Below are 11,199 nucleotides of genomic sequence, written 5' to 3' on the forward strand. Positions count from 1 at the left end.
ACAGGTTAACCACTTGCAAAGTCCTTGGGCTGAGGTGCTGATGCAGTGGTCAGGCCATGCAGTGTGGCTCTTGGTGATCCTCCTGAGAGCGCGGTTGGGCCGCAGTCGCACACGCAGGTATGCGCATGGTGGATTAGGCCGAGCCGGATGCCAGGATGTTGGTTGAGTTCATGACATTTTTTCCTTTGATACCATAGCAACCACTGCAAAACAAATACTGGAATTAGAATTGAAATGCATTTCTTCTAATAAACACCTCTCTCTTTTCCCAGACTTGAGCCAGAAGTCATTTAAAAGGAAAAGATCCATCATAAATTGGGCTTTCTGGCGTGGTCCAGGCACCCACTTGGATAATGCACCCCTCTCCTCGACATCTGCTGCCCCTGGGAAGCTCTTTGGCCTGCTGCTAACAGCCATCTGTGAGGACGACAACCTGCCCAAGCCTCTCCTGGTGAGTCCAGGCACAGGGCTGGCTCTTACAGCAGTGGAATTTCTTTGTGCAGCCAATGAGAACACGGAGATGCTGTGGAAATGGGACGCTGCAATTACTCAAGCAGAGAAAACAGCAGGAAACCTCATCTATGGTTCCCAACAAAAAACTTTGGTTTTTAACATATGCTGTGGTGAGGCCTGGTTTATGCCAGACAGCTTGAGAAGCATGTGACTGCTCTGGGCTGTTGCTTCTCTGTAGCCCAAGTTGTAAGGCTGGTTCCCAAATCCTCACTTATGCAGCACAAATAAACACCGTCTTCATGCATACTTTTCAAATTACTCCTAAGGTTTCTGTAGAATCCCCAACCCCAAGCAGGTGATATCTGCTGTCCAGCACAGGCAGCTCATGCTTGCACAGAAATGCCACCTGCCCTCAAACAGTTTTAGAGCCTTTCTTGGAGACACCCACCCTAAGGCAGACAAGCACCCTGAGTCCTTATTTTTTCTCAGGAGGAGTGGTGAGGCAGTGGCACAGGCTGCCTAGGGAGATGGTAAAGTCACCATCTCTGGAGGGATTCAAGAAATGTGAGGATGTGGCACTGAGGGACGTGGTTAGTGGTATGGCAGTGATGGGCTGATGTTTGGATTGAATGAATTAGTGGTCTTTTCCAACTTTAATGATTCTGTGGTTCTATGATTTTGGGTCAGGAAGGTGTCCTTAGAACTGCCCTGTTGATGCAGCAATTGAAATGTTTGCCAAAGGGAGTGAGCAGTTCCCACCACGAACCGTGCAGGATTGGGCCCTTTGTTTCAGCAGACTGACTTCCAGCTGGAACAATGTGAAATCAATGGGGTTACATCAGTTTACAGTAACAGATGTGTTTGTCTCCAAAGCTTGTGCTTGATGTGCTGCTTTATCATTTCCTGAGCAGTGAATCACAGCAGGACTTCTCAGGTCTTTTGAGAGCGTGGGTTTGGTATTTTCTTTTGAGGGGGCAGTGTAAATTTTTATCATAGTTTAAATAAGCCCTTTAGAGATGAACCCTGTGAGGACCTGGTCTCTCTTTCTCTCCCTTTGACAGGGGAGCCAAAGCTGCATTTTGGAAATTTCTCCAAAACATAATAATTAGGAAAATTGTATCTGAAGAAAGGGCAGAGTTACTAAGTATAGAATCAGAGCTTGGTAGACTTTGTGGTTTGAATCTTAGAACGCTGTGTTTATGCCACAAAATATAACTGGCTTTTGATTTCATGCAGCATCTCTGAAGAATGGAAAATTGCATCTGAGATACTGTGTGGGATTTATCTGCAAGAGAAGGGAGATATTAGGAATGAATACTGCAGGCGTGTTTGATATCTTTGCTGCAAAGCTCCAAACTTGCTTTCACAGCTGAATGGCTCTCTGTTAGCCATTGCCTCACTAAATTATCTTACACCATTAGCTTCCTTTGTGTAATCTTTTGGATTTACTACATTTTTTCCAACTTTGATCTTGTGGCTGTTTTGTTCCAAAAATAATTTAAAGGTGTTTATGCAGTGAGACTGGTGTTTTGTCAGCAGAGCTGTAAATCCCCGTAAAATAAATGTAAATGGTGACATGAGTCCTGCTGCCTTGAGAGGTGCTCCTGTTGCACACACATCACTTTCCACTTCTACAGGAGTGAGAAAGAAACATTAAGAAAGTAAAGATTAAAAGATTAAAATACAGCTTCCATTAGTGATATCTGCATTAATGTGTGCCAGGGCCAGACTCTGAAAGAAGCCAGAAGCCTCTGCTTGGTCATTACTGCTAGAGTGACTTTGTTTTGTGATGTCGGGCTCCCTCCTCGTGTACTTTTTCTCCTCATCCTTTTGATAAGTCAGTCCTCAGAAGAGATAAACGCATCAACTCCCACATTGCTTCAAATCATAGAACCACAGAATCATTAAGGTTGGAAAAGACCACTAAAATCATCCAGTCTGACTGTCAACCCATCCCCACCATGCCCACTGAGCACATGACTTAGTGCCACATCCACACGTTTCTGGCACCCCTCCAGGGACAGTGACTACACCACCTCCCTGGGCAGCCTGTGCCACTGCCTCACCACTCTTCTGAGAAGAATTTTTTCCTAATATCCAAGCTGAAAGTCCCCTGGTGCATCTTGAAGCCAATACCTCTCTTTCTCAGAGCAAATCTTTGGAAAGGCGATCATGGGCATGTGAGAGATAGCCCAAAGGAGCCAGCAGCCAAGTTCAGCCTTGCATCTGGTCTCACCAGCAGTCCTGTGCTGCTTGCAGAGCGCTGTTGTGCTCCCAAGGCCAAGAAGGGGCATAATCCAGCTCTGACCTGATGGAGAATTGCGGGTAGATATAAACAATCACTTTCCAAGCAGATGAAATCTCCTTTTTTACAGACATCAGGGTGTCAGTTGGAACAGAAATCTTCATCTCTGATCACTGATGAGATTGAACATGCTGGTGAGCAGGGAGGGTTTTTTATCTTCCTGCAGAGAATAACATGCAGAGTCCTGCATTAAGTAGACAGTAGCTTTTTCCCATGCCATGGCGTTTAATTGTTTCAACGACTTGACTAAAACTCACCCAGATGCTGGAGGAGATTGTGGATGAGATCAGTGCTCAGCAGTGGTGGCACTGTGCTTTTGAAGGGATGCTTACCGAAATCAGCACCCCAGGCCATAGCTTTGCTGTGCAGTATGGCATTGTCTGGAGGTGAGCCCTGACCTGTGTGTAAGCTTTCCGAGGACTCGGAGGTTTTTGCCTGTGACCAAAGCGGTAAAACCACATTACAGTGGTAAAACTTGTTTCTGAGAAACCCTCTCTCCCTTTTTATTTTGTTTAGGACATGCTTTCTCTCCTGTACCAAGAAGGCCCTTCCACTGAGGGTATTTTCAGACGCTCTGGGAGTGCAAAAACCTGCAAAGAGCTCAAGGAGAAGCTTGATTCAGGCGCTGAAGTGGACTTAGCCTGCGAATCCATATTTGTGACAGCATCTTTGTTTAAGGTACGTGAAGAATGTTCCTTTCTCCCTTCTCAAGTGAGAGCAGCACAGATCTTAGGCACAAAGAAGTGGGGCTTTTCGCAGGGATGGAGAGGCCTCGGTAGGCTGAATTAAGAAGAGTGGGCTGACACATTCACATAATTCTCTTAGCCCCACCTGAAAGTCAGTTAAATGCCAAAAAGGCAGATCTGTAGTCTTGTTTCTTTATTCACACTGTTGCTAGTATATAGTGTTGCCCAAAAGATCTCAGTTCATATTGTCATGGATTATCTTCTACAAACTTCCATGTAAAAGCAATGTTGCTTGTGCAAAAACATCACAAGCCTTCAGTAAAATATCAGCTACAAGGAGCATATTTGTCTTCACATTTTACTATAGTGTGTCCATTTCTGTGTAGTTTTTAGCTTAAAAGAAATAGTAATCTTCATTCTTAAGCAAACATTGCTTTGGACAAAAAAAAAAAAAAAGACGTAACAGAAGTATAACAAAAAAAAACCATTTCTCTTACTGTCACATGAGAGGTTTTCATGGATGAGATACCATTGCACTGCTGCTGATAGTTTAGGATGTGCATTTAAGAGGCTGGGGAACAGCATCACATTAAGAGCGAATGTGTTATTTGTACAAACCATAGCTTCCCTTAACTTAACTTGTTGGGGAAACTGGGATTTGGGAAGCAGGAATTTGGGCTTCTTCGCAAGCTGCAGCAGTTTATCTGCCACTATTTGAGGAGACAGGAGCTGGAAGACTAACCATGACCAGGGTAAATACTCCTTTACCACAAAGGACTGTGCCCAGAGGAAGGTAGGCAGGGAGTGCTTATTGTCTGGAGGTGTTGAAAGTTGTCAGCTGAGGGGAACAAACGGGCTATGGATGAATTCAAGTGAGAAGTAAATGCAGACATACAGTATCAAAATAACTGGACCCACTGCAGGGTTTTTTTCAGTTCATCAACAGCAGATGAAGCATCCAGATACCTCTGTTGATAAGAAAGAGTGAGGACAGGTCAGGAAAAAATTCCGTTTCAGCATAATCCAAAGTGCTTCTTTATCTGAGATGGTTTTCTGCTGGTTTTGGTTGCTGTGTGGATCAAGATGCTTGTCAGTTAGTGCTGTCCCACTGAAACATCCTCTTGTATCTGCATTGCTTCTTCCTATTTCCTCCCACCCTCCGGAACAGCTGTTCACATTTTATTCTTCTTTTCTCTGGATAAGGATTTTCTTCGCAACATCCCAGGCAGCATTTTGACATCCCAGCTTTGTGATAAGTGGGTCTCTGTGATGGATCATGGAAATAACGAAGAGAAGATAAAAAGCATCCAAAGGTAGAGTTACTTATATTCTCTGTATTCTCTTCCTGTTAAATGAAATCCTGGAATGCAGAATCCCAAACATTCCACTCAAAACCCGCAATTAAAAAATCTACAGATCTAAATAAATGCTAACATACAGAGCATTTAAACTTACATATATATTTAAGGGAGACCCTATGTGGGGCAAATTTCTGACTCTTACATTTCTGCGTACATTTTGCATTTCTCATACATTTCTGCCTTTTGTGGATGCTAACAAATAAGTGAAACATGCCTTCATGGGAAACATTTATAATATTTATAAACTTGCTGTCCAAGACCTGGATTTCTGCCTGATACCAAAGCCAGAGTTTTCCACAGGGAAAATGGAGATCCTGGGGAAAAGAGAAGCAAAAATCAGTTCCTCATATTTCCCCCTACATTCAATTCTAATGTTAGTGACTGTTTTGAGGATGGAATTGTAAACAAAACACTGGAGCTCAGTGACAAGGAAAGCCTTCACACTGCAGATGATACCAAGCAGAAAGTGGGCAAAGTTTATGTTATGGGGAACAGAGCTTTGTACACCAGTGAACCTGGTGCATGTTAACATACATACGTACCTATGGCAACTAGATGGCGGGTAGTGACAACTGAACTGTGAAGTGAACAGTGAACTGTCAAGCCACTAAGGTGAAATACAGAGTTATCTTTAAGGTTTTTACTTTTTCTAGTCAGTAATTTGAAGAATGACATTTGTACATGCTTTCAGGTTAATAGAGCAACTCCCCAGAGCCAATGTTGTTCTCCTACGTTACATCTTTGGAGTGCTACATGGTATAGAAATGCGATCTGAAGAGAACCAGATGAATGCATTTAATCTTGCCATCTGCATTGCACCTAGCCTGCTCTGGCCTCCTGCTTCCTCAACTCCTGATATAGAAAGTGAATTCACAAGAAAGGTAGGAGACACCACAATGTAGCAAATGCAGATAACCATATTCCTGTACAAACAGTCTATTGGTTACAAAGGTGAGAATAGTTGGTACCTCTTCAGATCAGTTCTCGTCCTCTTATCAGCACCCAGAAACATTCATTATTATTATTATCTGCCTGAGAAAAAGGGAGAGACATCATAAAGAAATACACAGTGCATTGGCAGAGGAATTCTGTCATCAAAAAGATCCCCAGCTGTGGCAGCCTTAAACAGGACAGAGTAAAAATGAAAAAGATATATGCAGGAAGACTACCAGTGTTTGGGCCCCAGTCAAGGGTCAAAAGAATGTAGATGGAAGAGAGGACTGTAAAAGGTGTCAGAGAAGGAGATAGTGGGATGAATGCCATCTACCAGCTACTCTTATGCTGAAGAAGGTGGAATTTGGTATGATGTGGGAAACATTTGGTAAAAACAACTCTAGCGATAAGATATAACTGACGAGGCAGGGTGATGTTCAGGAGATGTCACTTTGCTTTCCTTGTCTCTCCCTCGTCACCTGTACAGCCATGTCCCTGGAGGCCCTGGCTCAGCACACCTGAGAGAGCTCAGGGATGGCTCATGGCAAGAGCTCAGGGCTGGGCTGCCAAGTGATGGTCTGCCAAGGTCTTCTGTATTTCGACTGTTTTAAACACTTCATGGATGAGTAGCTTGTTTGTGTTCCACCTCTGTAAGATGAGTTTGCCTTGAATGTAATAATGCAGGATGTGACTTGACATCTCTCTCCTGTTGCTTTGTTGCAGATTTCCAGTCTGGTGCAGTTCCTCACTGAGAATTGCTGCAAGATTTTTGGAGAGGAGATTAACTCCCTCTTTGGAGAAATCCTGATGACATGCAAGAGAGAAAATGGCTCAGGTAATGAAGTTTTGATCCTATTAGCTAATCCCAACCAGACAAAGATCAATTATAGTCCGTGGAAGAAGGCTGTTCCCTCTTCACATGGTGTTCCCATATACTGCTGTTGTCTTTTCCTTTCCCAAAGTATTGGTGATAGTGATCCAACTTACCACAGAACTAAACCACACCACAAACAGCTTTCCCTAAGAATCCCTTGCTCCTATTCCATTCATCTGAGCCACTATGTTGAAAAAAAGGGAGGGAGAGCTGAGGAGGAGGTGGAAGAGGAAGGAAAGAAAGAAGGAGGGAGGGAGACAGTGAAACGATTTCATCTCAGATATTGAATTTGCGTCCTTCACAGTGTCTTCTCAGTACATCAGAAAGTCAGTGATCAACAAGTTATCATACAGTTCTCACTGCATTATATTAGGGCTGAAAGCATTGCTTATTATCGAAAGAGAGAGCTCTCCAGATGTGTAATGGAACAGGCAGATTTTATTTCTAGCACGGAAAAGTCATAAAAGTGGGGACTGAAAATGTCCTGCAGGGTAGTTGGCTGATATGCAGCATGTTCCAGAATATCATTCTTATTCTTTTTCTCACTTTACCCCTCAAATCATTGATTTTGACTGGAGGCTCAGGTGATTTGCAAAGCTGCATTTCTGCAAAATATATTTTGGTACAGCAGGCCTACACTGAAAGTGGTAATGGCACTTGTCCTGGCATGCTAGTCTGACTCTGTTGATATCCAAAAATCCTCATGCACGACCTCCAGTGGAATTTGGTGAAATTTGACCTGTCCTCCTACCCAAAAAAAGAACCATGAACTTGAGTCATCAGTGTGCCCTTTTTGCTAAGAAGACTGATGATGTTCTTGGCTTCATTAGGCAAAGTATCACCAACAGGCAAAGGGAAGTGATCTTTCCCCTCTAATCAGCACCATTGAGACCACATCTGAAGTGCTGGGTCCATTTCTGGCCCTCCCAGTACTAGAGAAATATGGGCTTGCTGGACACAGTACAACAGAAGGACAACAAGATGATGCAGGGTCTGGAGCATCTCTCCTGTGAGGAGAGGCTGAGGGAGCTGGGACTGCTCAGCCTGGAGAAGGAATGTTCAGGAGGATCCCATCAGTGTCCACAGAAAACTGAAGGGAGGGTGCAAAGAGGACAGAGCCAGGCTCTGTTCAATACCAAGACAGAGGCAGTGGACACAAACTGGAGCACAGGGGAATTCCCTTTGAGCATAGCTGATGGATTGATGGAGCACTGGCACAGGCTACCCAAAGGCTGTGGGGTCTCCTCCTTGGACATCTTCCAAAGCTGCCTGGACATGGCCCTGGGCACCCTGCTCTGGCTGTCCCTGCTGGAGCAGGACAGCCGCTGGACCCGGAGGTCCCTGCCAGCCTCAGCCATCCTGTGATGCTGTGCTGGTACTGAGTTGTCAGATCCATGGTAGGTTAATGTGTCTGAGGAAGTTTTCCACAGGCACTGGGGCATGGTAACTACCCATACCTGAACTCAGTCTGCTGCAAATGTGAGATAAGTCAGCTTAGCATAGCCTGGAGCAAAAGAGATAAATGTAATTCCAATTATCATGTGTACAGAACAGGGTACATGTGTGCAGGGCTTAGTTGAATGAAGTATGCCCTGTTTTCTTCAGTTGTATAGAAGAGAGAATGAAAGGTTAAATGATGTTTTCACTGTTCAGTAACAAAAAGAAACATTCAATATTTTTCTGATTTAATATTCTACATATAAAGTATTGTTCAGAGCTGGATTTTTTTACTAGTGAAGTCTTCACATTAAAAAACAAAACAAAACCAAACCAAAAAACAACACCAAAACATAAAGAAATCTTCTTTGTCCCATTACTCTGTGTTTCTTAGCTGATCTGCAACTTAGCTCTAATTTCAAGGCTTTTTAGACAGTATTTTTTTCTGAAATTACTGACATTTCTGTTTTAAGAGACTTTAATAAATTGCACATGTTCCTAAAATTAAGGGACACTTGCAAAAATAAATGCAGCTGCATGTAAGCAGGGTGGTTCGGTCACTGACATGCTACCACTTGGTTTGTCCTTGCAGATGTGGCCTCCCTCCATCTGAATGACTCTTCCTATGACAGCCTGGAAAACGAGGCAAACGATGAAGCCGACTCCTCTTCCAGTGACTGGATCAAGAACCGAGATCAGGATAACAGGAGCAGGGAGTCCGTCTTCACCCTGAGTGACGGTGATTCAGAGCAGACTGAGGTGGATGAAATCCAAAATAAAACCAAATCAAAACAGTTGACAGTTTCTGTTGACGTACACCATAAGTTTTCATCGCAAGAAAATTCAGAGAAGGAGACTTTCTGCTCCAGCGCATTGGGCTTCACTTCAGCAACTACCTCAGGTGTCCTCAAGACCTTAAGGAGACACAGGCGCTCCTCAGAGCCTGCCATCGGTCTCCTTGCCCCTAGTTTTGCCCACACTGGTGATGGTCACAAGAGGGCAGCACGCAAAGCCAGCTGTGACGTTGTCCTGTCTTACGAAGATGAAGACTATCTCCATCAGCTTCGGTCATTGCAAATGGAAGGACAAAAACTTATCAATCAGAGCTTGATCATAGGGATTAATGTTGGTAAAAGTGACAACACAAATCAAAATGTTGAAAAGAAAGACTTGTCCCATTGCCTTCTGCCTCCAACACCAGAAGGATTAAATATTTGCTCAGGATTTAGCTCTTCTAGCCTGTCTTCTCCAGGGACATCTCCGTCTCTGTCATCAATGAGCTCCCTGGACAGTGCTTTCTCTCAATTTTCAGACCAATCTGTGTTTACCCCAACTGAAACCTCCTCCCCTTTTGATATCAGCACTTTTCAGCCAGTAAAGAAACATGAAGAGACTGCTGCTGAGCCCCCTGATGACTATTTGGTTGCACCCATTAGGGTGCCCCCATCTCCACAGCCTAGTGAGGCTTTGGCTGAGGGGAGCTTGCTGGAGCCCAACAGCAGGCTGGCACCTCTGAAAGTTACTGAAGGAATTGACAGCTATCTGGTGAAGCCTGACATTCAGCCATTGCCTCTGAAAGTCGCGGGAAGAGACAGACTTCATGATCTGAGATCAAAGAGGAGGTCTAGGAAAGGATTGCAGCAATCCAAAGTCTGAAGAGACTGACCAAAGCTTTTTTTTTTTTTTTTTGCAGAGGAATCTTAACACTTAAAATAAACACCATAAAGAAAATGCCTTCGGTGTTAATGTGTGTTCATTTTAAGTTCGATATCCAGGTTGTTCAAATTCAATTGAGCAGTCTGAACTCATGGGTTTTCTTTTTCCAGGAAACCGTTAATCTTCCTATGTAAAGCTTTGCGAAAGAATGTTGTAAGAATAATCCCAATTGCTGAAAGCAAGCAAACAGAAACTCCTGAAAATCTGAGAAGGTCCCAGGCTCTAAGTAAGAAAGCACCCTGCTCTCGGAGCCCCGTGGGCAGCAGGGCGCCTGCTGGGACTCCCCGTGACCACTCGTGTGTTGAGCCGTGCCCATGTGAGTCTCAGTCGTGTGTGCTTTGACGTAGCGTGCAAAGTCAGTGTAGATCCCCTAACTGTGGTATTATACTGCTGTTCTGAAACCAATAGGTATGACTTTTGTTGTCCTCCAAGGAATAAGTGTATTGTTTTCTGTATGTTTCTGGGGTACGTTCGATAGGTGTAGTTATTTCTTCCATGCTGCAAAGGAAAGAAAAGAAATAAGCTCAGAAATGTGTAAAGGTAAATGCTGAAGCTTGTAACTAACACCTCCCAGCTCCGTGTGTTCAGTCATTTATTGTGCTTTGTTGGCTGTTCTGTTCATGTTTAAGTTGTGAATTGTTTCTTAACATCGCTGTAAATGGCATTATGTATTATTGCAAGCAGAACACATGTAATTTTATTATGCAGCACCTAAAACATCATATAATATATTAAAAGTATTGCATTATCTAAATGCTTTGAGTTTGTATAATATATCCTGATAAATTTTGCTATTATATATGTTCTGAAAAAATGTGTATTTTTGTACTTGCAAAAACTGCTGCTAATTTTATGAGTTCTGTTTTGTTGTTACAGCACTGGTACTGATGTGTATGCATTCAATGCTATATATTAAATATTATTTGTTATGTCATCCATTCAGTTTATATTCTTTGTAATGTTTTTAGGTGGTTATTTCTAGTTCTACAAGCTATCATCAAAGCAAAAGTCGCAGTGATGCTACTGTGGATGTTGCCCAGGAAAGGACAGCAACATTTTTCCTCCTCTTTGGGTGGCATCAGTCAAAGTGCATGTTGTCATGCTGTTAACTTTTGCCAGTTTTCATACGATTCAAACAGGAATTCCTACCTTTTTGCTCTCCCTCTGAAAAAAAAAAGAGTGTTTTCTGTTAATGGGACACTCCTGCCAAGGTGCAGAGATACCTTCAGGTGATAGATATTAGGGCAGAGAGTAAGGAAAGAGAGGAGCAATATCTGTTATTTAACATCAGCAGGATTACGGAGAAAGGAAGGAGTGACAAGGTTAAAGAAAACACATCTGGCACATGCGCATGCATACAGTCCTTCTGATATTGTGTACGTTCATTAATTAGCTTTCCATTCTCAAAAGCCCTCCCCCACTCCAGTTTTACTG

General features: G+C 43.3%; 1 protein-coding gene across 2 annotated transcripts in view; it reads left to right on the forward strand.

The window, feature by feature from the left end:
• ARHGAP20 (Rho GTPase activating protein 20) overlaps positions 1-10,696 on the forward strand; it is a 60,919-nt gene extending 50,223 nt beyond the window's left edge. For both annotated transcript variants that reach the window (XM_090133873.1, XM_031610554.2), the window contains 6 exons: positions 273-451; positions 3,275-3,436; positions 4,648-4,757; positions 5,497-5,686; positions 6,462-6,573; positions 8,642-10,696. In XM_090133873.1, coding sequence (XP_089989999.1) covers positions 273-451; positions 3,275-3,436; positions 4,648-4,757; positions 5,497-5,686; positions 6,462-6,573; positions 8,642-9,705 — 1,817 coding nt within the window. In that variant the 3' untranslated portion in view covers positions 9,706-10,696. The remainder of the gene's footprint in view (positions 1-272; positions 452-3,274; positions 3,437-4,647; positions 4,758-5,496; positions 5,687-6,461; positions 6,574-8,641) is intronic.
• The last annotated feature ends 503 nt before the right edge of the window (positions 10,697-11,199 follow it).

Source organism: Phasianus colchicus, chromosome 1, assembly GCF_987193195.1.
Source record: "Phasianus colchicus chromosome 1, bPhaCol1.hap1.1, whole genome shotgun sequence".
NCBI lineage: Eukaryota > Metazoa > Chordata > Aves > Galliformes > Phasianidae > Phasianus > Phasianus colchicus.